Source organism: Mastomys coucha, unplaced genomic scaffold (assembly GCF_008632895.1).
Source record: "Mastomys coucha isolate ucsf_1 unplaced genomic scaffold, UCSF_Mcou_1 pScaffold7, whole genome shotgun sequence".
NCBI classification, from domain to species: domain Eukaryota; kingdom Metazoa; phylum Chordata; class Mammalia; order Rodentia; family Muridae; genus Mastomys; species Mastomys coucha.
In genome coordinates, this window is record NW_022196913.1 from 46,498,495 (window position 1) to 46,525,878 (window position 27,384).

Consider the following 27,384-nt stretch of genomic DNA (forward strand, 5'->3'; position numbering starts at 1 on the left):
GAGGATTTTCCATCTATCTCCCACTATTTATTTTTAGTTGAATTTTGTTGTGGCTAGAAGACATGGTGTGCTCATTTTAACTTTTTATGAGTCTAGCTTCACCTTAGAGGATACAGTATGCTTCTATTGCTCTAGTTGGTTCACTTTTGTTTTCATTTACTAAGGTTATTATTATTAATTATATTAATGTGTGTGATGCCCTGAATCTTGATTATTCACTCCACCGTCAAGCTACACCCCTGGCCATGCTCACTGTCCTGTCATTCTGTGGATGAGAGTATGGGCTCTACCAAGGAGTCAGGGGCTGTTTCTTTCTAGAGGTAGTGAGGATAATCTGTTTCCTTGCTTGCTTAGCCTATTGGCAGCACTGGGTATTGTGGCTAGACTCTTGAGATCACTGTAGGTGTCAGATCAGATTCTCCAGAGTGCTGTAACCATCGGATCAGCATTTCTTTTCTCCAGTCACTCACTCATCTGTTCCTTTGTATTCAGTTATTTCTTGTTTATTTTGGAGTGCAGCAGGTTGAACCCACAGTTTGCATATGCTAAAGCACCTGCTGTCTGAGTCAGCTTTGCTTGGTATAACAAAATACACGAGACTGTCAGTTTAAAGGGAGGAAAAGTTTTTTCTGGGTTCAGTTTCTTGGTGTCCCAGCTCCATGCCTTTGAGCAGGAGGCAAAGCAGAGAGTCTTGGAGAGACTGCTCACCTCCTGACAACCTGCCGCAGAGGAACAGAGAGCCAAGAGGCCTTTCTTTGTGGAGACTTGTTCCACAGTGATGCAGTCTGATTAGGAACCCATTAGTTGGTCAATCCCCTGAAGAAGTCTGAGTCTTCTTGGTCCAGCAAACTCTCCAAAGTTTCACCTCTGAGCACATTGCCTTGGGGTCAGGACTCGGGGCCTCTGAGTCTGAGGACACTCTGGGTCTAGGTCTACCCTGGGCTCTCACTCTCAGGCACAGCTTGCCTCCTTTGTAGCCAGCAGGGGTAAGTCACATCTTATAGCCCAGTCTCTTACCTGACTGCTGGTTAACCAGAGACTCTGCTGTGAAGTTTGAAGGGTCCCACTGTAATTCAGGATAATTTGATCATTCCAAAGTCCATGACCTCCTCAGGCTGGCAGAGCCTCTCCAGCACTGAAGAAAACCTGCTCACTTGTTCCAGGTATCAGGGGATCACATTTTGCTGGCCATTGTTTTGCTTCTCACATGGCTATGTGCAAAATACAGCTTCATGAGAGCATTTTTAAGGTGGTGGACTTCAGAGCAGAGCAGCAATGCCAGCCATCTTAGGATTCCTTCCCGTGGCGCTTCTAGAGCTCATACGTGAACTTAGATTCAGGTTAACAGCTCAACATTTCAGTACAGGTCTGCTGACAAGGAAGTTTGTATTCATCTTTCAGATTAAGTCTTTGTTTTGCCTTCATATGTGTGGGAGGGTTGTAGATGCGTGTATATATGCATGTGTGTGCATTGCATGTATGTACTGAGGGCAAGCACTGACATTGGTTTTCTTCCTGGGTTATTCTTATTTTCTGAGATAGTTTTTGTTTTGTTTTGTTTTGTTTTTTACACACCAAACATGAAGCTCATGATACTGCAAGACTAGCTGACTAGCTCAGGAATCCTCCTGTCTCCACTTCCCTGGTGCTAAGATCACAGACATGCACTGTCACACTGTCACACTGTCCCCTGCTCTCCCCTGTGTACCTGTTCCCTCCTCTCCTCTCTTCTTTTTTTCTTGAATGTGGTTTCTAGGGATCCAGACTCCATGCTTGCATACTAAGTACCTTACTAACAGGGCCATATCTCTATTATGTGTTTTACCTTTGTTGTTGAGTGCTGAATTGCTTCTCAATACAGAATTTTAGGCTGATTGGTTTTCTTTAAGTGGTGTAAAAATGGAGTAGATAGAGGTTGGAAAAATGGGTGAGGTCTAAGCAGCTGCCACCACATTAACATTACTTGATCATATATTCCTGGTTAATATTTCTTGATCATATTCCTGGAGGGAAGGAGGAGCTTGGCAGTGAACTGTTGTGGCTTTCTGTTCCTACTGTGCAAATCCCCACCTCTCCTGCTTAGTATTCAGGGCTGAGGATCAGCTGCTGGCAGAACACCTTTCCTACTGTGCCTTGTGCTCTGCTGGTCTGTGTACAGCATGGTTTGCATGCTGTTCCCCATGTGTGTTTTAAACACATTTTCTGCACACCACATTCATGAAACCCCTTTGACTTGAAAGTGCTTTCTTCTGCTCCCTGCCGAGGATTGAGTCAGAGATGTGCCATCTCTGTGAAGCCTCCCCTGCCATGTCTTCATCCCCAGTAGTCAGTTGTCCGTTGTCCTCCCTAGATCCTGATTATATCTTATCTTTGCTATGTACTTGATTGTCTAATTCTCTCTCTTGTGGCTTCAGTCTCTTCCTCTCTACTGACGTGAGCTTCCTGTCTGCAAGCCCACGCAGCCTCTCACCCTAAGAGATCTCTCTTCTGCCTGTCAGTAACGTCTGGCCTTTCCCCTTCACCTCCAGGTTCCCAGGAAACGGTCCAGATTAGCTGGGCCCTTAGCACACCCTTCCTCCCCACACTTCCCTTGTGGCTGAGATGGATTTGACCCCTGGATCCCACTGACCATGCTTTCAGACATGAAGCCATCCTCCCCATTCCCATGGCCACAAGCCTGGTGACTCTCCTTTATTCCACCATGTGTGTTTAACACCCTTGTCCACAGGAGTGTGACATTGTGAGCTTGTAAGCACAGATGCTCAGGTTCCTCACTATCACAGGTGTCATTGTATCTTTCCCGTTCCTACCTTGTTCTTCCTAGCTCAGCCTTAAATACAGTAATTACCCAGGCCTCTGATGGCAGGCTTCTTTTTCTCTCCACAACATGTTTTCTTTGGCTGGTCATTTATTTACCTTTACAAAAACAGCTCTCACTATGTATTCCCAGATTTCTGCCTCTTAGCCTAGACTTCTCTCTAGGGACAGAAAAGAATGTGCCTGTATACTCCATGTATCACAATTTTCAGATTGCTGTGTAATCTTAGTAATTATTTTAAACGGTTCTGTAATGTTATGTTAACTGGCACTGCCATAATTAGCCTAACCATTTTCCTACTGAAAATGACTTGTCCTGAATTTCCAGCTGTGGTTCACAGTCATCACATACATGTTGAAGTGAGAATCTGTGGAATGCCATGTAAAGGGACCCCCCTCCCCGCCTTCAAACTAACTTAGTGCTCCCATATAAAGTCAGGAAACCCATGTAGAACTTTTAGAAAACCATTCTTAGGCTTTGTGCTCTGCCTCTGTTAAGAGTGCTGCCATCACTACTGGAGTTGAAGACAGCTTTTCAGTCGGACACAGCCCTGAAAGAAGCTCTCTGTGTCCCTCCACACAGCACCATCATCTGTCCCCTTCCAAGCACCTACAATAGAGACCCAGCAGAATCAAGAAGGAATGATTGCAGCATTAAAAAAGGCCTGGCATGTGTCTTGAGTGACTGTACTACCCCTCCATATTCTCAGCCAGAAAAAGGCAGGGAGGACATGTAAGATAGGAAACAATATGGCAGAAACCTAGTGTGACCGCAAGCACCAAAGTTAGTGACATCATAAGTATTAGAACAAGACCTCAAACCTAAGAGAATGAAATGAGCTTGAAAATGAGATTGTCGGCATAAAGGAAAAGCATTATGGAATTACAGAGAAAGTCAAACAGTAGAAACCAAAGATAAGCAAGAGTAGAGACCAAAGCAATGGAAATCACAGTGAGGGCAGCCCACAAGGAATAGTTGGCATTAAAGAAAAGAACCAAAGAAAAATGTGTAAGAAAGTATGCTGGGAGACACATTAGAAGAAAAGTTTTATTAAATAGGCTAAGTTGCCAGAAGACAAAGGAGAAGGCAGTGCTTTGAAGGCAAGAAGTATTCATTAGGTACTAAGATGCAAGTGGAGTCATGTTTGAGGACACACACCTATAATCCCACACTCAAGAGGCTGAGGTAGGAGGATCACTGACAGTTCAGGCCAGAACTACTGAAACCATATATCAGAGAGCTGGGGTGGGGGCGGGGGGTGGGATATACATACATACATACATACATACATACATACATACATGCAATAAATATAATATATTAAGAAGAGAGTGGTTGGAGAGATGGCTTGGTGGGTACAGTGCTTGCTCTGTGAACATGAGTAACTGACTTTAGTCCCCAGCATCCATAGAAAAATCAGGCCTGATGGCACATGTCTGTAATACCAGTTCTGGAAGGCAGAGAAAGGAGGGGCCTAGAGATTTTTCAGCTAGCTAATATTGCTCAAATGACAAGATCTAGGTTCAGTGAAAAACCTTGCCTTAAAATTTATAGTGGAGAGGAATAGAGGAATTCACAATCACCTCAAGCTCTGGTCTTCAGATTGTACCTGTGGGCATACCCACACACAGGGGTGCCATACACATCCATATACATAGATGTACAACACAAGTACACAAACATAGGCATACAACACAGGTACACCTACACACATACATAGGCATACAGTACAGGGGCATACACATGCATAGGCAGATGTACTCAAACACACAGTATATCATACAGATGTGCACACAAGTATAGGCATACAACACAGGTGCACACACACACACTATACTGTGTACTAAAATTAAAGTTATACATGAAGAATTGACAATAAACATTTACAAGTATAAGTGACATGTATGAAATGCAACGACAAGTGACAGAGGGTCAGGTCTTATCAAAATTGAAACACGTTGCTCAAAATATTTTTTAAATCCTTAACTATAAGTAGTTTTTTTTTTCAGAAATAACATAAATAAACAGAAATATTTAGAAATTCCCTTATTTTCTCATTCTCTTGAGGCAATCTCAGTATGTGATCCAAGATGGCCTCAAGCCTCAAGCATGTAGTTCCTCCTGGGCTCTAAGATTAAAGACCACCTGCACTGTGCAGCCAGCTTTCATTTTCTGTAAAAAGACAAAAGTTTCATTAATTTAAAACAACATAATTTTGAGTATTTCACCTACAGATTGATTCTTTGTAATGGTGGGCATCATTTAATTAAAACAATATGAAAAGAGTCTATCATGGTGCATAAATCAGTAATTCTAGCACTCAAGAGGAAAAGGCAGTAAGATCCCAAGTTCAGGACCACCTGGGCTACACAGCAAGACCCTCTTTTAAAAAATATATAAACAATTTAAAAACAGCTTATTCTGGAAGGTTTGTGAAATAGTGAGATTACCATTTGTACCCAGTCAGGACGTTGATAAAATTCAGTGCGGAGGCGGGGCTTCAGGTCCACAGGCCTTGCCAGCAAGTGGCTTCTCATCCTTGCCTTTAGAGTTATGCTTATCACCTAATGGTTTGCTCTTTTGTGACAACTCACCTACTGGCTTTTGGAAAGTGGGTGCAGAATTTCCCTGCTTAGGGTGATCATTGATTCTCAGTTTGTTTACCCTTGTCTGATAGCTCAACACGAGCAAGTCATGACACAGGAGCAAGTGATGTGCATCTTGAGGGGAAGCCAGTGAGGAAGATGTCACTTCATAAAAGAATGGCTAGAAGATACAAAAGGCTTGCTCAGCACCGCCCTGTAGGAAAGAGCCAGTACTTCTGAGATACTTTGACTGCAGTGCTTGAGTGATGCCTCTGCCTTCCATCCTGCCCTTGGGGAGGAAAGGCATCCAGTGGAGTCGGCATCCTCTTTTTACTCAGAGTATCTAGAAGAGCTCGTACATGCATGTCACAAGAGGAGTAGAACATTGTATATAAATTTTCATTATCATCAAAGCAAATTAGTTACTACAATGTAAAGTTTTGGTCCAGTATGAATTTCAAATATGTACATCATAACAGCCATGTGAAAGCAATGAATTAAAATATTTGGCTTTTCTAAAGTAAGTAATATATGGAGGAATGATTTCTGTTTATATGCCCAGGGATCCAACAAATCAAAAACAGACCAAATAATGGCAAGTAGTCATTGCTTAAATGCATAATAGTTTAGAGAAATTGTAGATAGTTCATGACATTTAAAGTGATTTACTTCCAAAGAAGCTAAAGATGAGGTCAGTGTTTTCTTTATTATAGTGCTTTCTACTTGTCTACTTGACTTCCTATTCACCATTAATGCAAAGAAGCATTTGTAGTGGATATTTTTGTTCTTTTACATTGGTGATTTTTATTAAACCAAGAGCTATCACAATTTTAAGACTTCTTCATGTTTTGGGTGAGAAACCACAAGTGTTTATTTTTGTAACTTTCTGTTCATTGATGTAATCAATTGATGTGGTCACAACAGTTGCTGATCCTACTGTCCACTATATCATGGACCAGGAGAGGTATATTCACTGCTATATTTATTACTACGTAGGAGCTTTTTTACTCATACAAATATCAGCATCCTTTGTCCAGAGGCTTGGAAGCTGTTAGTAAAGGGTTATAAGTGCAGTAGTCAGTTACCCCTATAGGAAGGTGGAGTTTTCTTCTCTGCTTGGCCAGCCTTTCTCAGGATGTGGTATCAGTAGAGTCTGTGGTTGGATGAGCAATGGAGAGAGGATTGACCACTTGTGAAAGATGTAGTTCCATGACCTGGGTTCCTCCAGAAAGGAACAGAGTGTTCCACAAGAGCTCAGCATGATCTCTGTATTAGTGTTTCTATGGACTTGGACTGCAAATCTTCATAAAATGTCCACAGTGTCAAAAAACAGTTTTGTTAAAAGAGGCTTTTCACCCTTTTGATATTAATCTTAGTTTTTAAACAATCATGGCACATGTACAGTTTTACCAACTGATTTTCTTTTTTGTCTTAACAGAAGTCTTAGAGGCTGGCATTAAAGGAGCTTCAGAGTCTCTTAAAGGTGTGAAACGGAAAAAGATTGTTGCTGAGAATCACCTGAAAAAAATACCAAAATCCCCCCTGAGGAATCCTCTTCAGACAAAACACAAGCAAAACACAGAAGAGCCATCGTTCAGTGTTCTCCCGAGCGCATCAGAGTCTCATAAGAAACACAACTGTGTCCCTGCTAAACAGGGGAGGCAATTTGCCAAGCAAAATGGAGACACGCCAGGGATGACTGCTGAAGCCTCAGAATCAAGAGACTCGGTCTCCCCAAAGCAAGCCTCATCTCCTCACCACCGGTCAGAGCTGCGGAGATGGAGGTCCGAGGGCTCAGACCCAGCCAGGCCCGGTGGCCTGGATGGACAGCAGGACTCCAGCTCCTCAACCAGGAAAACCAGGACTGACAATAGTGAATGTAGCTCTCCTTGCTGTAGCACCACGCCCCCCTCCTATACAAGTACCGCGTTCGATGTCTTACTGAAAGCAATGGAGCCAGAATTGAGCACCTTGTCACAAAAGGGCTCATCTTGTGCAATTAAGACAGAAAAACTGAGACCAAATAAAACTGTAAGATCCCCTTCTAAATTAAAGAACAGTTCCCTGGATGCCCCAAATGCTACGTCCCCAGAACTGGTTGCCGAATCACAGTGTTCTCCGTGTACCTCGTACCCAGTACATGTGGCCTCCACTCAGAAGAGTGAGCAAATGGCAGTTCAGTGCGTTTCTCACCTGTACAGCCCACATGATCACCTTGTCGCCAAACTTAGCCAACAGAATCAGCAGCTTCCAGGGCATCTGGGCTTAGCAGGATCACTGACAAACCTGCAAACCCATGAGAGCACTAAACTTGAGCCAATCTATAATATAGCAATGACATCCACTGTAGGTCTCACTTCTCCCTCCACTAGAACTCAGGTCACTCCTCCACACCAGCAAATGGATTCTGTGTCACCTTCGTCAGTAAGCCCTGCCAGTTCCACACAGTCACCCCCTGGGCCAATCTACAGCTCAACCCATGTTGCTTCTGTTGTCAGTCAAAGTGTAGAACAAATGTGCAGTCTTCTTCTGCGAGATCAGAAGCCAAAAAAACAAGGCAAATATATCTGTGAGTATTGCAATAGAGCCTGTGCAAAGCCCAGCGTGCTTTTAAAGCACATCCGCTCCCACACCGGAGAGCGGCCCTACCCCTGTGTGACTTGCGGGTTTTCATTTAAGACTAAAAGTAATCTGTATAAGCACAAGAAATCCCATGCACACACTATCAAACTGGGTCTTGTCCTACAACCAGAGGCTAGTGGCTTGTTCTTGTCCCGAGAGTGCCCCAAAGCACTGAGTGTCCATTCGGACATTGAAGACAGTGGAGAGAGTGATGAAGAGGGGCCTACAGATGGGAGACAGAACGACCCAAGTGTCAAGGACGCGCAACCTTTGCAAACAGTGAAGACTGTATCAAATCCTGAAGCTTTACCCAAATCTATTACAAGCAATCCAGATCATGTGGTCAGTGGCTTTTCTTCACAGGACAGACCTTCAGAGTCACAAGCCCTGACAGAGTTACCAAAAGTTGTGGTCCACCCAGTAAGCATGTCCTCCTTTAAAACTGACAGTCCTCAGGTGGCCAATCCCAAGCCTGAACTTCCTAGTACACAGAGCCAGAAGGACCTTCATGTTGCAAGCATTCTGTCACATTCAGCCGGTGTGTCATCCCTAGAGACGGATGAGACGTGCCATCAGAAAGGGGATGTGACTCAGTCAGAAGGGAAGCCAGATTCTCACAGTGGAACAGCACATGCGCAGCTCCAGAGACAGCAGGCCACAGATGACCCACAGGAACAGCAGGGAAAGCTGCTGCTGAGTCCACGGAGCTTGGGAAGTACAGACTCTGGCTACTTTTCACGTTCTGAAAGTGCTGATCAAGCTGTGAGTCCTCCAACTCCATTTGCCAGAACTTTTCCCACCATGGACCCAGACCCAGCTAAGAACAGTGGGCCCCCAGGGCCTCGAATCACTGCTCCAGCAGCTTCTGCCTTGGCCACCGGAGAGAAATCATCAGTCATTGCAGGCCAGATGCGCCCACCTTTGGCAACCAAAACTCTGGAGGAAAGGATTTCCAAGCTGATCTCAGACAATGAAGCCTTGGTCGATGATAAGCAACTGGATAGTGTAAAGCCCCGGAGAACCTCACTTTCTAGACGGGGAAGCATTGATTCCCCCAAATCCTATATATTCAAGGATTCCTTCCAGTTTGACCTAAAACCGATGGGACGGAGAACAAGTTCCAGCTCTGATATACCAAAGTCCCCATTCACCCCGACTGAGAAGTCAAAGCAGGTGTTCCTCCTGTCTGTTCCTTCCCTGGACTGCCTGCCTATCACGAGAAGTAACTCCATGCCAACCACAGGGTATTCAGCAATCCCTGCAAATATAATTCCTCCCCCTCCCCCTCTGAGAGGAAGCCAGTCATTTGACGATAAAATTGGCACCTTGTATGATGATGTCTTTATATCAGGACCCAACCCATCCATGCCCCCGAGTGGCCATCACCGCCTACTGGTCAGACAGGCTGCGGTGGAAGACTCCACAGCCAGTGAGAATCACCTTCTGGGATCCGGGCAGTCTGTGGATGAGAGCTGTCAAGGGTGCCCAGCCTCCAGTGAGCCTGGACCAGTGCAGAGCAAAGCAGCGCAGACCCCTCACCTAGAGAAGAAGAAGTCACATCAAGGACGAGGGACCATGTTTGAGTGTGAAACCTGTCGAAATAGGTACCGGAAACTGGAGAATTTTGAGAATCATAAGAAATTTTACTGCTCAGAGTTACATGGGCCCAAAACAAAGGCAGCTGTGAGAGAGGCCGAGCATGGCTCGATGCCTGGGGGGGCACAACCCCAGCTTCTCCACTACAGAGTTGCTGCTCCCACAGGTGTGTGGGAGCAGACGCCCCAGATAAGAAAAAGGAGGAAGATGAAAAGTGTAGGTGATGATGAGGACCTGCAGCCACGGGAGAGTGGGCAGTCTCTAGAAAGCAGTGATGCCCTTCAGCTGCAGCCAGCCCCAGGGTCTGCTCCTAGTCCATCCAGACATGCCTCCGCTACAGCAGGTGAGCAGGCACACAGAAACGTCCAGCTGCAGAGCTCTCCCGTCCAGCTTGTGGCCCGGGGCCCTGAACAGGCCTTGCCCCTGAAGCAATGCCCCGTGGTTGAACAGCAGCTGAATTCTGCAGCTCAGGACAAGATGGAGGTGAAGAGACAAGGGGGTGGCATCTCTGTCATCCAGCACACCAACTCCCTGAGCAGGCCCAGCTCGTGTGACAAGCCGGAGTCCTGGGAAGGAGGCATCACCTTTTCCTTACAGGAGTTAGGCAGAGCTGGGATACCTGGGGCTCTGAAAGTGATAGGAATGGCCCCAGAGGAAGGTCACCCACCTCGGGATGCCACACATCAGACAACACTGTCACACACCCTTAGAGGAGAGCCACGGGAAAGTGCTAGAAAGATTCCAAGTGAACGGTATGTGTTAGGGCAGCCCTTGAGACTTGTCCGGCAGCACAACATCCAGGTCCCAGAAATTCTAGTCACTGAAGAGCCAGACCGGGACCTGGAAGCTCAGAGTCATGATGAAGAAAAGTCAGAGAAATTCACTTGGCCTCAGCGTAGTGAAACCTTATCAAAGCTACCGACAGAGAAGCTGCCACCCAAAAAGAAAAGGCTCCGGCTGGCTGAGATAGAGCATTCCTCATCCGAGTCAAGCTTCGATTCCACTCTGTCCCGGAGTCTCAGCCGAGAAAGCAGCTTGTCCCACGCATCCAGCTTCTCTGCCTCCCTAGACGTAGAAGACATTTCTAAAGTGGAACTGTCCCCCAAAATTGATTTTCCAAGTAAAGCAGAGTTTCTTTTGATTCCACTGGGTTCAAACACACTGAGTGTCCCTGGAAGTCACAGGGAAATGAGGCGGGCAGCATCAGAGCAGATCAGTTGTGTGCCCACCCTGATGGAAGTCTCTGATTTCAGAAGTAAGTCGTTTGACTGTGGGAGCATTGCTCCTTCCCATGTGGCACCAGCACTTGTTGAATCACAGCCCTCCAACTCCCCCTCAGCTGTTGGGGGCACTGGACATGTGCCTCTTCTAGAAAGGAGGCGAGGTCCCCTGATCCGGCAGATATCTTTAAACATAGCTTCAGATAGTCACCTATCTCCTGGCAGTACATCAGCTCTCCAAACTATTGTTCTTCCTAGCGTGAATGCAATGCCATTTCAGGCTCCAAGGCTCCCTGATGTGGCTTCTGCTGACTGTCCTGCACATACTGTGCACTCCCAGACCCTAGCTAAGGATCTTCAGGCAGAAATGTCAAGCTCTAGCTCTACTGACACCTTTCCTCCTCAACAAGTTTTTGGTGCCCACTTATTAAACAAAACCAACACGACCCTTAGTCACCAAAACACACCACTGCCTCTGCCACTGTCCGCACTGGATAGCAAACCAGATGCACCACCCACTGCGTGTGTGTCTTCAACAGGCGAGGGTAGCTTTGCTCCCAAGTATCAGCTTCAGTGTCAAGCTTTCACTTCAGGCCAGGGTTGCTCTTCTAGTCCTTTGCATTCTTTACCTAATAAAGTTCTTCCAGATCAAACCGGAGCTGATCCTTGTTCAGCTTCAGTAGCACTGTCAGCCAAAGCAGTTGATCCTGTGTCTAAATCCTACCCTCTGCCACCGCTGGACCTCGGGCTGCCGATTGATCAGGTACAGAAGCGACTGCCCTCCTTTGTGCTGCCTGTGCCCCAACAGAGGAATGTTCCAGTGTACTGTTTTGCTACTGTCACATCTCTGCCACAGATCTTAGTGACCCAGGATCTGTCCAACTCACCAATTTGCCAAACTAATCAAAGTACAGTGCCAGTCACCGAAGAACAAAATTCTATGCCAAAATCACAGAAATATCTCCAAAATGCATTGCCAACACTGGAGAAGGATCTTGCTTGCAGAACTGTTCTTCCAGAGATGGGCCAGAATGCTCCAGTTTCAGAAACCTCACCGTCGGTTCAGAAGATGTCTGTTGGTAGACTTTCACCACAACAAGAATCCTCAGCTTCGAGTAAAAGGATGCTTTCCCCAGCAAATAGTTTAGACATTGCCATGGAAAAGCATCAGAAGCGGGCTAAAGATGAGAATGGAGCTGTTTGTAGCACAAACTTAAGACCACTGGAGCTGCCAAGCTCAAAAGCTAATGAGAGCCATAAACAAAAGAAGCCAGTACTGGTAAGGCAGCTCTGTACTACGGAGCCCCTTGAAGGAGTGGCACTAGAACAGGATGCTTGTTCTGCCTCTGGAAGGAACAGCGAGAATGCTAATTTGACTCAGGTTTTACCAACTGATAGTCTGTCATCCAGAACCTCTACATTTGCAGTCACAGACCACGTCAATGAATTGCAGGAATTTAAAAACACCAAGTTGTCCATGTCACTTACTCCTACAGTGGGAAGTTCACCCACCCCATTGGAAAGTGCCTGTGTTTTGCCTTTGAAATCTATAGACAACAACCAGGAAAGGGAGTTACCAGGAGGTAAAAATGAAGAGGACAAAGTCATCCAAAGGCAGAGGCAGCCTTTAATCCCTGGTCTTTCATTGGTTAGCAGCTCAGACACTCAACAACCCTCATTCCCGAGCCTCAAGACTGCAACTAGCTTTACATGGTGTTACCTGCTAAGACAGAAGTCATTGCCATTGACTCAGAATGACCAGAAAACTTCAGCCTATACGGGGTGGACAGTGAGCTCCAGTAACCCAAATCCACTTGGTTTGCCTACAAAAGTTGCTCTTTCTCTTCTTAACTCTAAACAGAAGACTGGGAAGTCACTGTATTGCCAAGCAATAACCACCCATTCAAAATCAGATTTAGTGGTCTATTCAAGCAAGTGGAAAAACAACTTAAGCAAGGTACTTGAGATATAATTTATCTTCAAATGTTGTTTGTGCAAATTAGTTTCAACAAGTCTCAGTACCTTTAAGTGTCTTACTTACAATAAGTATTTTAATTGTGAGTGACAAGTTGTACTATGTGATTATTAGATGGGAGGTGACACTCTCCCCAGCAGTCCCACTGGGAAGAGTCACCTACAATTCTGGCAGTGATTCTGTCTAAATATTTTGCAAGCAATAACTTCTGCGGGGTACTGATTGTTGGTTTGTTCGGGCTTTTCCCTTCAGTTGACTCTACTCGGGGGGAGCTAGCACTTTGATTTTTCTCTACTCATGGGGAGCTAGCACTTTGATTTTTCTCTTCACTGAAGAGTTATTAGCTGAGAGAAGATCGTGGCCACAGTCTCTCAAGGCTAATTTGGGAATGCCAAGATATAGATTTCTAGACGTGATTGTATTCTGTTGTGTACTATACAAAGAATCAGTAACATTTGTCCTGTGCCTCCTGCAGACTGATCTTACCATGCCCATTGCAGTATTCTGAATGACCCTCTGAGAGCCACTGGTTACTGACAAAAAGGATGCATGAAAGAGCTCATTCTCTTAGTAGCTGATTTGATCAAGATTTATGGGATAATTTAAGGTCATGACATTGTAATTTGGAATAATTTGTGGAATTCTCTTTAGATATGTTGGCTTTATAAACGAGGGGAAATCATTTAAACAATCAAATAAGGGCATTATTTTAGGCTCTGGTCATTCAGAATTATTGATGACCTTTTTGATGTCTGCAGGTTCACAAGTACATAGTTCTGATCCAGAGGCATTTACAAATCTAATCACATGAAATATTGTGGGGCTAGCATTACAGTGGAGGGTCTGCATGAGTCTAACATGGCTGTTCTGTGGAGTTGTGGGTACGGGAAGGCACTCCAAGGTGATGGTCAGCAGAGGCAGTGATGATAATAGCAATAACATATTTTAGATAAATGAATCTTCTTTAAGCCAGTAGATCTTTAAATCATGTGAAAATAAGAAAAATTGGGTTTAATTAAGAAGACTGCAGGGACTCTGGCAGAGACAACAGGTTTTGTAAGGAGTTTGAAGTTGGCAACATGAATGACAGAGTCTGGACGTGGTGATGGAGAATCTGTGTCAGGGAAGGAAGGGGCATCCAATGACATAGGGATTCTGTTGTTTTTAACTTCCCAGACTCTAGGACCCTTAAATTAGAACCTTGCTTGGCCCATGCCTCCTCATGAGAACATAAGGAGATCTTGGTTTATGTCCCTAATTTCCCTATGAACATGGGTCTCCCAGGCTGCAAGTGTAACTCAGTGTTGAGCGTGTTTAGCATATTCCATCCCTAGAACCCAAGGGGAAAGTTAAAAAGCCTAAGTACTGAGTACAAGTACTGGGTGCTGTGGAAGAAGCCCTAGCAGTACTGGTGCTGTGTACTCATCTGCAGCAATAAGGAAAGAGCTGTAGGTGGAAGGGCTGTCCAGACGGCTGTCAGCATGCAGGAAAGACAGACTGCTCAGAGGGAGGAGAGTGGAGAGAGGATGGAGGAGTCTACTTGGGAAACAGAAAGAAATTCTTCCTAGAAGGAGGAGAGCCCCAGGAAAAAAAATAGTAACAAGCACGACTCAGAAGGTTGTGGTTCAAGAGTTGTTAAGATTAGTGCTGTCATATAAAATGAGCTGAGCATCTTCTCTGCTCTACACATGTTGTCACTGGAGACTTGAATCCAGGAGGATGGGGCACCGAGCAGACTGTTATATATAACCCATATGGGAGGAAATCCATGACTCAGTGGAAAGGAGCAGGAAGACAGTATACTACTGTGCAAACAGAAGTAGAGGATCTGCCATATACAGATGATGCCATGGAGTGGGGCATGTGGGAACAGCTGCGGTGCTGATTGGAGGCCTTTAATCCAGGGAGTGAGGACTGAGGCATGCTCTTGGAATAAGAGCTTGCCGAGCATGTGTAGGTTCTAGGTTCCATCTCTTAAATGCTGCCTACGCCCCCACAAAAAAGGTAACATGAATTTGATTTTTTTTTTTGGAAAGGAGGTAAGCAAGGCCAAGAGTGTGTGTGTTCTATGTGGGGTATCTGGTCGGCTTGCTTCCTAGGGACTGGGAGGGAACAGGTGGGCTGGTCAAAAATCAACATTCTCCCTTTTGTGGAACTGGCCAGCAGCCTTACAAAACTGTAGCCACAACTGGGCTTCCAGTCTGTTTCCAGGAGACAAAGCCATTCCTTCCACAGTGCTTATTCTCTGGTCTCAGGAAGTCACTTCAGTCTGGTTGAGTCCCACTGTAGGAAAGGAGCTCTTCCTGTGCCCCATGTGGAAGCACTAGCAGGAGCTATAGCCTTTGCTGTTAACACTTGGCTTTGACAAAGTGGGTAGCCCTATAAAGTCTCCAATACATTTACGAGGCAGTAATCGCTCTAAGATAACTTTGTATGCTTTCTGATTCTGATGTCTGTTACCTTTTTCCAAAGATTATATCATTGTCAGCCAAACTCTCAGATTGACTTGACCTAACTTTTTATGCTAATCAATATTCGAGTTTTGAAAACTGTTCTAGAGAAATTATGTTCTGCTTCAAAGTAATGGGGGAGAGGCAAGCTGGGGCTTCTGCTTCCCCTTGGTGGCTCTCCCAAGTTGAAGGGGCTTTGTAGTGGCTTTGAGGGATCTGAAATTGTATTGTTCTGTCTTCAAGGAAATAACTCTTTAAGAAATAGAGTTAAACTATGGCACAATTGGCGAGTAAACCGTAAAGACTGTTCAATTTGTTAAAGAAAGCTTTCTATTAAGTTCCTGGACTCCAGGAAAGGTGGTTCACTTGAGGTATAAGGTGGAGACTGGACGAAAGAGAGCAGATGGTCTTGACTCTGCTACCTCTGTGGGCTCCATTTCATTGAGCTAAGCACTTGTCTGTACTTTGTTATGTTAACTGCTAGTGAAACATTGGAGTGTTTATGTTTCCAGTTTAATGAAATTAGTTTCTCTTTTTTTTTTTCCCTTTCAGAGAGCATTAGGTAATCAAAAGGCCACAGTAGTTGAATTCAGCAATAAAGATGACTCTGAAATTAACAGTGAGCAAGATAAAGAAAATTCCTTAATCAAAAGTGAACCAAGAAGAATTAAAATATTTGATGGAGGGCAAGTACATGTTTTATTCTTAAATGTACATTTAAACTCACCTTTCAAATGTACATTTGCTGTCATGGGAATGAAGACTTATTAAAAGGGTTTTTGGTTTTGGTTTTATTTTTTGCTAACAGAATCCTTCCAACAATATATATTAGCATTCTGTTAAATAATTCTATTTTGTTAGAGAAAATGATGACCAGGAAAAACTGTGGGTTCTTTAGGCCTTTGAGATTAGCTTGAGAGTAAGCCCGGCTTCTACCGGCACGTGCAGCATGGAATGGCTGGAAATTTCTCTAAGTGGGGTGTGCTAACTGCCTTTTGCTGTCCTGTTTTGGTACAAGAATAGTAAGCTGTAGGAGTCAGTGTCCGAGATTAAGAGAAAAACAAGCTGCATGAGCCAGTGTCAGGCAAGTTTTGGAAGTAGTTCAGGCCTTACAGTCAATGTGATTAAATTTAGCAATGGAAAGCCTTTCAAACTGGTATCTTAAAGTGGTGGAAATATTTAAGAATTAAACCTCACATTGAATGACTATGAGTAGAATTAGCTGTCACAGCTTTAGGCATGATGCAGAAATTAGGAATCTTCTCTTTCTCAAATGTGCATAAACCACTGGAGATTTGTGGGTAAAGGCTGTGCTTTATTTTTTTAGGTTGGATTTTAAGTTAATCAGTATTTTCTCAAAGATGTAGTGCCCAATTTCCCTGTTCTTTTTTTTTCTTTAAATTAGATACAAGTCAAATGAGGATTATGTATATGTCCGAGGCAGGGGAAGAGGGAAGTACATTTGTGAAGAATGTGGAATACGTTGTAAGAAACCTAGTATGTTAAAGAAGCACATCCGAACTCACACAGATGTTCGCCCCTACCATTGCACTTACTGCAACTTCTCCTTCAAGACAAAAGGTATGAGATGCCAGTGGTCCTCCCGTATACCTTTACACAGGAAAGCCGGTGCCTATGTAGTCCAAGGATGAGCAGCTGCCACAGTCTAAGATACATCTTTAGCATTGGAGTATGTGTTCTTTGTTTCTAGACCCTTTAAAGAAAATGCTTTTAATTACAGGGTTTTAGAAAATACAGAAGTAAAAGTAACATTTTAAAGAGATTAACTGTTTCTTTTTATATTTTACTCCCTAAATCATAGTTCCATAACAGTAGCTAACATGTTTTCAGAATACCTACTTTGAAACCAAAAAAGAGAAAGAAATATTTCGTGATCACAAGTAAATTCACTAGAGTTCAGAAAGATTTGAGACAGATTTTAAATAATAATCAGAATAAATTTTATAGTCACTCATTTTACTATCTTATTTTAGCCACAAATAGCCATCTTTTATGATAAACTTTAACCTAATTATATTAAATTATATTAAATTTCAAATTTAAGTTTTTTAAACACTTCTACTACTAAGTGTTGTTAATGGGCTCTCAGAATTAGTCATTAAAATAATATTTAGCATGCTTCTGTTTTATGTTTATTTAAAGCATAAGTCCTCATGATGAAGCAGTTTTACCTTTCATGGGTTTCCTGTTATGTATAATGGATATAGTAGTATAAAGCATTTGCTTCTTGTTCACAGGTCATTATGTAACAAGTCATTAAAGATGGCAGTTTCGTATATGATCCTTTATGAAGTAGGACTTTCTTTCCCAAAGCAGTCTATTCATGGGGATACCTGACTTAAATGGCAGTGTCTATTGGTCATTTTATTGAAACTAACTGTGTTCCTTTTGAGTTCACATTTACCTTATTTGTTGTTCTGGTTATCTTCATGGTTCTCTGGTAAAAACAAATCATCTCCTTAGCCAGTTTTGCTGCATTTCTGGCTCAGATTTATTGGCATTTAAAGAAAGTTACAGCTGTCACAACTGAGTGCCTTTCCTTGAACTTAGACATCAATGGTATCTGGGAAAGGATCATAGAGAAACAGAGCAGTTTTACAGTTTCAAGCAAGCCCAGGGGTAAGAGGAGTCCTCTGTTCTGGGCTCTTTGCTAGGTATGTAGGCCCTCCTTCCCCTCAAGGTGGGCCAAGGAGGAGGTGGTCAGCCTGATTCCTCAGTATTGCCTCAAAATGGAGTCTTGTAACCAGTGACTGCTGTCTCATTGGTGTGACACTGTGATTGGGAAGGATCTGTTACCTTGGGCATGAGAACAGGATGTGTTTAAAAAGCTAATGAAGTAAGAAAGCATTGCCATGTATATAACCATGTTACCAAGAAGATTGAGTTGTGACATGAAATAAGTATATCCTACACATGTAGATATGTAGTTTTCTTTTTAATTATTTAAGGAGTTGATTGACAGTAATAGATTATGGGTTAATATATATATTAAAACCTTAAATTCCCAAATTCACTCAGACACAGTTATAGTTTAGTTTCTTAGCACAGACCTTGCTCTGTCTAAGGAACCAAAGCTTTTGAAAGTGAACTCTAGTGAGCCTGTAATTTATCTAAGCATGTGACTTATAAATGGAGACCTCAGCCACAGCAAGATGGCTTTTAACCATTTGTTTATTTATTTATTTACATTTTAGTGTGAAAACCTTGGAGCTCTTACAGGAATTAGAGATTTATATAACAAATGTCTGTGTATCTTAATGACTCTTTAACATTCTGCCTTAGCTATCAGTGTGATGTAAATGTCAGCTGCAGGCAGGCCGTAAGCCCTGTTATCTGTTGGATCCACCTGGCTGCAATCAGCAGTGATGCCTCTTAGCAATCCTGTGCTTCAGAAGCATCTTAGATGTGGACTTCTTAAGCACTTACCTTTGGGGTGTTGTGTGGTTGTCTGACAAGAATATACCAGGTATTGCCAGAATTGGCATATTCGGTTGTGACCAACTTCTCAAACTATGCATTTGTCAAATAATTGAAGCTGTGTAAATCCAACAGATTTGCATGGGTTTCTGGTACAAACAAACCCAACATTGGAACAAAGGTTCCAACATTTTTAGCATTTGTGATTTGTTCCTGCCCACCAAATTCAGTATTTAAATGTTTGCTCTTGTTGACAGTGTTTTGGGGTATAGCATCGTCCACTCAGGATAACTAGGGTCCTCAGGAGAGTCTAAGCAGCTCCATGTCATCCTCGGTCACTCCAGGAAGGTGTGCCCTGTGAACCTGTGATATTCACACAGGGGGCCATGTCAGCTGACAAAGCAGATAGCCTAGAGCTTCTCCAAGCACATTTGCTTAGCATGTGAAGGGAAATGCTGAACTCGTCAGCTCTTCTGGGCCACACACAGTGCTGTTTATAATGCTAAAAAGCAACCCAGAATAGACATCAAACTTTAGAACCATACATATCCAGGTGCCAAAGATGAAGGAGAAACTAAAGCCTAGCAAGGTAGGGGATAATTAAAACATCATAGGGGCTGGGTGGTGGTGGTGCATGCCTTTAATCCCAGCACTTGGGAGGCAGAGTCAGGCAGATTTCTGAGTTTGAGGCCATCCTGGTCTACAGAGTGAGTTCCAGGACAGCCAGGGCTATACAGAGAAATCCTGTCTCAAAAAACCAAAAAAAAAAAAAAAAAAAAAATCATAGGGGGGCCAGGGCAAATACACCTGACCCTCCTTTCCACTGACATTGGGCCATATAGGAAATAAGCATTTGAAATTAATGAAATAGTTAATGGTCTCAGATGCTTCCATAACTTGGAATCCTTAGAACACTATTACTGAAGATGGACTAAATATTAAAATGGGAACACATATAGGAAAGTGATCTACTGTGAGAGCAAGTGAACAACACGACTAATGGATTGGTCACATGCCAGTAACTGCAGGTCAGATGCACTCTGAAAGACACACAGAGTTCTTAAGAAATAAGAACTGGAGAATACACCCCCAACAGGCAAAAGTGACTACCATCAAAATAGACAAGGCAGATTTGAAGACAGAATGCCATTGCTAGTTAATACAAAGGTCTTTGCAACTTACTATAAATACCAGTAGTTTTTATATACAGTTTTAATTGCTGAAATTGTCTAACCACATTGTTTGTTTGAAATAAGAATAGAATTTTCCAGAGTTGAAAAATGAAATAGCTGAGCACCACTACATAAGTTTAATAGATACTCTTTCCCCTCAAGGAAATCTGACAAAACACATGAAGTCCAAGGCACATAGCAAGAAGTGTGTGGACTTAGGCATCTCCGTGGGCTTGACAGACGATCAGGACACAGAAGAATCAGGTAAGCCCCGCCCTTTGGTCCTACTGCTGTTTGCTTCGTACCATTTATTTTACATACACACTCTTCTTCCCAGCCTGATTGATTCTGTCAGTTCCCCTTACAGTGTTTTGTTTTTTAAATATACTTACCCTATAGATTCCTGATCAGTATTTTTATCTAATTGCTTCTCTTACCCTACTAGGGAAGGGTTCAGCATATAGAACTTAAATGCTTTATTAACCTTCTCAAAGTATGTGTCTGGTCACACTGGTCTTTGGCCAACATTTTGGATTGGTTTCTGTACTGGCTGGTTTTGTGTGTCAACTTGACACAGGCTGGAGTTATCACAGAGAAGGGAGCTTCAGTTGGGGAAGTGCTTCCATGAGATCCAGCTTTGAGGCATTTTCTCAATTAGTGATCAAGGGGGTAGGGCCCCTTGTGGGTGGTGCCATCCCTGGGCTGGAAGTCTTGGGTTCTATAAGAGAGCAGGCTGAGCAAGCCAGGGGAAGCAAGCCAGTAAGGAACATCTCTCCATGGCCTCTGCGTCAGCTCCTGCTTCCTGACCTGCTTGAGTTCCAGTCCTGACTTCCTTTAGTGATGAACAGTAATGTGGAACAGCGGAACCCGCTGCCTAGTTGTCACCTTCTCTGAGGCACTTAGCTCAGGACCTGGAGGGTACCAGTGATCCTGGTGTTGGCACAGGCCAGGAATGCAGCATGGTGGTGGAATGCCTGCCTAGTATGCTGGGAGGCTGGTTAAGTCACTAAGCCCAATGCCTCCCTAGTGAGAAGAACAAGAAAGGGGTGTGATGAGCATTTGAGGATAAAATATTTTACTTGCTGAAAACATTTACTGTTTTGAAAAACATTTGTTTTCTTTTTTTCCCTTAATACTACTAACAAATGTAGATATTTATTTATGACCAGTTTAGAGGGAAAGACAGTCTTTTCCTCTATTCTGACCAACCAGAGTATACAAGTATGTTTTTGTAGATTTTCTTTTTTGAACTCAAGAAGTTATCAACTCATTTAGTCCAGCTTTTCAATCAGTAATCCACTCAATGAATCATCCTGAATTAATTTCTAAATGTGTAAGAACAGTGAGTGACCTAGTCTCAGGTAGTAAATATACTCCAATGTAAAGAGCTAGGAAGAATATGTATGGATTGGAGAGGGTATGTACCACCACTGACTGGTAAAGGTGCCAAGAGAAGGCTGAACAAACCATGCTGCCCCTGTGCACACATCCATGTGCACTTGGAGGTGAGCCTTGGGAAAGTAGGATCCGTGTTCAAATTACAATGAATTCCTGCAGGAAGCCAGCACTCATATCCTAAGTCTGTGGAGAAGCCCAGTTCTGTGAATTGCACATTACCGGGTGGACTGACTTGCTGGCCCACCCATAGACGCCCCTGTTCACTTTTGTACTTTTCCTCTAATTCCTAAGCTTCCCTTAGGTTCTAAGTAAAAGTTTACAGCTGGTTCCCTGTTACGATAAAACAAGCTTCCTTTGCCTGCTGGCCCTTTTCAGTTTATGCTCTTAGATTGCTGTATTCATGGGAAGCGTGCTTAGTTTTGTCTGCTCTTTTCAGATAGTAAAGCATAGTGTGCAGTGCTGAATCCTGAGTTCTGTGTCATTTGAGGCAAGTTCACAAGTCTCCATCACTGTGCCAACAAAATACAGCCCTCCCTTTCGCTTTATTAGAGACTTACTGTGTAGGTATAAATACAGAAGGTGGTTGTAAACAACTGATCTTGATTTTTTCTATTATTGTCCATTTTTTGTTGCTTAAAAATATTATTAATTAGTATATCCTCATGCCTGAGAGGGTGATTAAAAATATTTTAAATGCTCTGTGCTTATGGCTAAGGTGGATCATATCTCCTCACGTCTACCTCATTCTTTGCATACAGTCAGTGGAGATTTGGAAAGCAGTGCATGCTCCCTTGGTTCAATCCAGCCTCTCTCCTCTCCCTGTCACAGACAGGAAGTTTTACCTTCAATTCATTTAGTATATAGGCTATATTCATGAGATGTGGTTTTCTTCATGTTGGTGTTTTTAATGTGGAGGGAAGATAGTACTTTATATGCAGATACATGGCATAGTATCTATTCTTACGATATTTTCCAAAAGGGATCCGCCATTCTTTCACTTCTTTAGTATATCATTGTCTGGATTTACATGTTGGTCCAATTGCACTGATAATAGTTGTGTGTTGTCTTTTTCTTTTCTTTCTTTTCTTTTCTCCTTCTCTACTACCTCCTTCTCTTTCTCCTCCTCCTCCTCCCCTTTTTCTTCTTCTTTCTCTTTTTTTAAAGACAGGGTTTCTCTGTGAGGCCTAGATGTCCTGGAACTCACTCTGTAGACCAGGCTGGCCTTGAACTCAGAGATCTACTTGGCTCTGCCTTTCAAGTGCCACCACTGCCTAGCTAATTGTGTGTTTCTTAATGATTGATGCTTGGTCTCATTATTCTTTTTACAGAACTTTCACTCTGATAAGAATATGATAGAGGTGGGATCTGTATGTGTGTTAGGTTAGCTTAAGTTAGGTGTGATGTATAGACGTGTGTACACTTGTGGAAGAGGGGAGGAGGAAATAGGTGGGATCTGTATGTGTGTTAGGCTAACTTAGGTTAGGTGTGATGTATAGACGTGTACACTTGTGGAAGAGGAGAGGAGGAAATAGGTGGGATCTGTATGTGTGTTAGGTTAGCTTAGGTTAGGTGTGATGTATAGACGTGTGTACACTTGTGGAAGAGGGGAGGAGGAAATAGGGTGTGCTGTTCTTTCACTCCCTGCCCTCTCCCCTTGGGTCTGGGTCTCATGGAACCTGGAGCTACACTGGCATCCAACAAGCCCTAGCCATCCTCCTGTCTCCAGCCCACTCTCCTGGTGACATAAGGGTTAGAGGTGTGTGCATGCCTGGTTTTCCTAATTGAATTTGTATTGCTGTGATAAAACACTGACCAAAAGCAACTTGGGGACTAAATAGTTTATTTCAGATTTACAGCTTCCAGTCTATCATAAAACTCAAGGCAGGAATTCAAGAGAGCAACCTGAAGGGTGGAACTGAAGCAGAGACTGTAGAGGAATGTCACTGGCTTACTCCCCATGGCTTGTTCAGCCTGTTTTCTTACATAACATTGAGCCACTTGCCCAGGGGTGGCAGCATCCACAGTGGCGGAACTCTCCCACGTCAATCATTAATCAGGAAAATGCCCCCAGGATTGTCTATAACCTAATCTGGTGGAAGTATTTTCTCAGGATTGAGGTTCCTTATTCCCAGACGACCCTAGCTTGTGTCTAGTTGGCAAGAAAACTAACCACACTTGGCTTTTTATAAGGGGTCTGAACATAGATCCATGTTTGTGTAGGAAGCTCTCTGCCCTTACTAAATCTCTCTGGCTTTATAGATTGAGATTTTACTTATCAGGTTTCTAAATGTTTGGTGAACAGGACTCAGAAACCTTCAATGTAGGCCTGTCTGTCTGGAGGCTGTGCCAATTTTTAGCCTTCCAGTAGCCTAGAATATGCTGGATATTCTTTTCCTAGCTGCTTCCTCCATCTCTGTAGCCTCTACATGTTCCCAGGGCTGAGGCCTCTGACCTTCCTGTCCTCTGTCATTGCTCAGCCCCACAGGTCACCTTCCCCAGTCTTCTGCTCATTCTCTGCAAACCTGCCTGCACACTATCTCTACTTGGATGTCAGGTAGATGGCATTCAGGTGTAGTGTACCCCATACTTCCAGGGTACCCTTCCCCTAAGAGGTGTGCTTCCTCACTGTCTTCCCTCAGCTGTTCCACCACAGAGCTTGAAGTTGTCTTGATCTTTTCCTCCATTTTGTCTCTATTATATCAATAAAACAGGGGGCTAAAGAGGTAGCTCAGCAGTTACGATCACTTGCTATTCTTCTAGAGAACGGAAGTTTAGTTCCTAGCACCCACATTTGGTGGCTCACAACTGCCATCAACTCCAGCCTCAAGGGATCTGACCTGGCCTGGCCTCCATGAGCATCCACACATAGGTAATACACACAGAAATGTGTGTGTGGTAAGAGAGATACAAACACCTTCAAAATTCTAGTATTTTTATCTGCTACCTTATCCTGTCTATCAGTACTCTGTTGGCTTCTAGTTGCTACTGAGTGGTGTTTGGTGCAGCTTTATACCAACTGTTTTCCATAAGACAAAAATGCTGTATTTAGTCCTCCTACTGCTGAATGTCTTAGGCTTGTCTCCTGGCCCTCCATCCCTTTCTCTCTCAGCCTCAGCCATACAGGCCTGGCTGTTGACTGCACAGACCCAGCACGTTCCTGTCCAAGGCTGCTGCACTCCTTTCCATGGTCTTCACATGGTTTTGGATGCCCTTGGACACTTAGGCTGGTCACCCTATGCTTGTGGTTCTGTACTTAGAGAGTCCTTCTCAGCAGGTAGAGTTAGAAAGCATCCCCCTCCTGCTGCCAGCTTGCCCTGTCTTATCTGTTTGACTATACTTCCTGTTTACACATGCTGCTGTGTGGACATGTGTGGCTGGTATATTGGGGTCTCTGTGTGTGTGTGTGTGTGTGTGTGTGTGTGTGTGTGTGTGTGTGTGTCCCATTCCTAAGAAGTAGAAGAGGCTTTTGTTTTGTTCACTGCCCAATGGCAAGAGGTAGGAGACAGTTGGTAACTGAATCAGTGATGAGGAGGAAATGCCATATAATCTAACAGGAAGTCCCTGGCTATTAGTGCCTGTAAAGATTGTAATAGACTATTTAATACCATTCACTATAACATTTCTGTTATTACTCCAGATTAGTAATAGATATTACTAAGGCAATGGTAGTATGCATGTTTATTAACTTGTTGGGTTTTGACTTTTGGATCAAAATCTAGAAGTTTTAAGTCTCTGACCATTACATATCCTCATCCATGGTAATAATCTCTCCAGATTGATAAAGCTTATTTCCATTTTTACAGTAACCCCTATAAAGAAAACTTGTCCTTTGGACAACATTGGAACATTTAAAGCTGATCAAGTCAGGGCTTGGCCATTTCCCATAGTTAATTCTGTGGTAAACGGTGCTCCCTAATTTAATAAAAAAACAAGATTCCAAATTAGTCTTTATGCATTTATGAATCCACACACAAAATTAGAGTCACCAAAGGATACCACATCTGTTCCCTGACAAAAGGGAGATTCTACCTAACATGGAATACGGGATTTGATACCCTGAGATGCCTGTTAGTACAAACTTCTACCCATCCAGGGTTTGGGCTTCTAAGTTAATCAGTACTGCACAGGGCATTGTTGAACTAAATCACCAGTATGAGCTATCGGCATTACAGCTGCCCTCAACAGTGAAAACCCCAGGGTCGCAGCTAACTAGCCAAATGACCTTTGCCTCCACAGTTCTAGAGCACTGGAGAAAATAAAATTGTGCAGGATTTAAGCAAATATGCAGGGTGCAAGACTGTAAAGACTTCAGTTGACATAAAATAAGCAAAACCAAACCAAAACAGCCATTATAAAAGAAACAACATGTAATTTTAACCATTCAGAATAAAAGCACTGGCAAGGGATAATATTGGTGTTCACATATGAAAGCATGAAGCAGTTGAATCTCATTGTCCAGCACAGAGGATGTCAAAGATCACGAGTGTCAAATCAAATATAAATCTCGAATGCTTGCTTTCCCCTTTGAATTCCCTTCACAGCATTCTGTCTGCATCCCTTCCCTGGCTGTGGCCCAGCCTGCCTGGTGACTGCCATCTTCTAGCCTCCCTAAGCTTTCTTCTTTTCTCCAGTTTGGGCCCCTTTGTCCCAAAGAGCCTTTGTCTAGAAGACTTAAGTTCTCCAGCCCCATACTAAGACATTTTCCAATAAAACTTTGGAAAGATAGCTCTTCCCTGACTTCCTTCTGGGCATCCCTGCCATTGAGTCTCCTGAGGATTCAAGCCTAACATCTTGGGACCAAGAGCTCTCAGAGAACAGAAGTGCTCACACTTGCCCTTGTCTGCAGTTCAGAGAAATGAATATGTCAGAAAGCCCACACAGGAGCCAACCTTACATCCCCTCGCTCCTCCCAGACCTGTGGTTATGGTGTCTTTCATCACTCCAATATTAGATACGGTGTCAGGCCTTCATATAGGCTAGACCAATGCTGTACTGCCAATCTACCTTCAGCCCTCAGAGGCCTCTTCCCTGCCTTAGACCGATCCCTACTCTGACACATCAGATTAGCTCAGTGAAAATTGGAAATCAGAAGTCAGTGAGCACCTTTATCTCTTGGGTTTTTGCCTTGACACAGGTAAAGTCTGTCATTTAATCCCAGTAACAGATTGCAGCTATCCACTATGTAAATACAGTAATTAAAGAAGTAGCCAGATCGAGTGAGCCAAGGAGCTACTACCAGGAAACACCAAGTCTGGAGCAACTGGAAAATTGTGACATTGTCATCTTGAGTATGGTAGCATACTTTAGTCCCAGGTATTTGGTGTGTTCCAGGGAGACATCTTTTTTTTTTTTAAAGATTTATTTTTATTTATATGAATACACACACCGTAGATGTCTTCAGACACTCCCAAAAGAGTGCATCATACCCCATTACAGATGGTTGTGAGCCACCACATGGTTGCTGGGAATTGAACTTAGGACTCTCCAGCCAGAGACAGATCTCTTAAACCTAGAAATTTTCAGGCCAGCCTGGACAATAGGGATAGCCTATCTTAATAAAATAAAGTAGAAATTTTAAATCCCTAAACAAAAAAGGCTTTCTCTAGGTTTTACTAAGAGGTGCCAACAGGCTGGTAGTTATGCCAACCATGGAGTTCTACAGTTAGTTCTTCAAGAAAGACTGGTAGCCAGCTGAGGAGTTGACTCCATAAGTAAAGCACTTGCTGTACAATATGAGGACCCGAGTTCAAATCCTTAGAACCCACCCAAATGGCAGTTCATGCCTGTAATCCTACGGGCTCCCTGGCCAGCCAGTGTAGCTGCAGCAGCAAACAGTAATAGACATCATCTTTACTGTAAGCAGTCCAGGGAGAAAACCAGCCCTGACCCCTGGCAGGAGAGCACATTCCACACACACAAATAAGAGAATTAAGAAGGCCTGTTACATTGTTACCTGCCCACGAAAGTCACAGATTTAAACTTAGCCCTTGATTATTACAAACATGAGAAGTGGGGCTAGTAAAAACAAGCAGCAGGACACAGTTCAGCAGATTTGACTCTTCCAGAAGCCTCAGTGCTTTTCCAGTCAAAAGGCACATTTAGGGTCCTGG

The 27,384-nt window shown here is 43.5% G+C and overlaps 1 protein-coding gene across 3 annotated transcripts in view; it reads left to right on the plus strand.

Annotated features, from left to right (window-relative positions):
• The window catches only part of Hivep1 (HIVEP zinc finger 1), a 134,169-nt gene that overhangs the window by 95,365 nt on the left and 11,420 nt on the right, over positions 1-27,384 (plus strand). For all 3 annotated transcript variants that reach the window (XM_031359364.1, XM_031359363.1, XM_031359365.1), the window contains exons 4-7: positions 6,842-12,798; positions 15,819-15,952; positions 16,672-16,847; positions 20,039-20,140. In XM_031359364.1, coding sequence (XP_031215224.1) covers positions 6,842-12,798; positions 15,819-15,952; positions 16,672-16,847; positions 20,039-20,140 — 6,369 coding nt within the window. The remainder of the gene's footprint in view (positions 1-6,841; positions 12,799-15,818; positions 15,953-16,671; positions 16,848-20,038; positions 20,141-27,384) is intronic.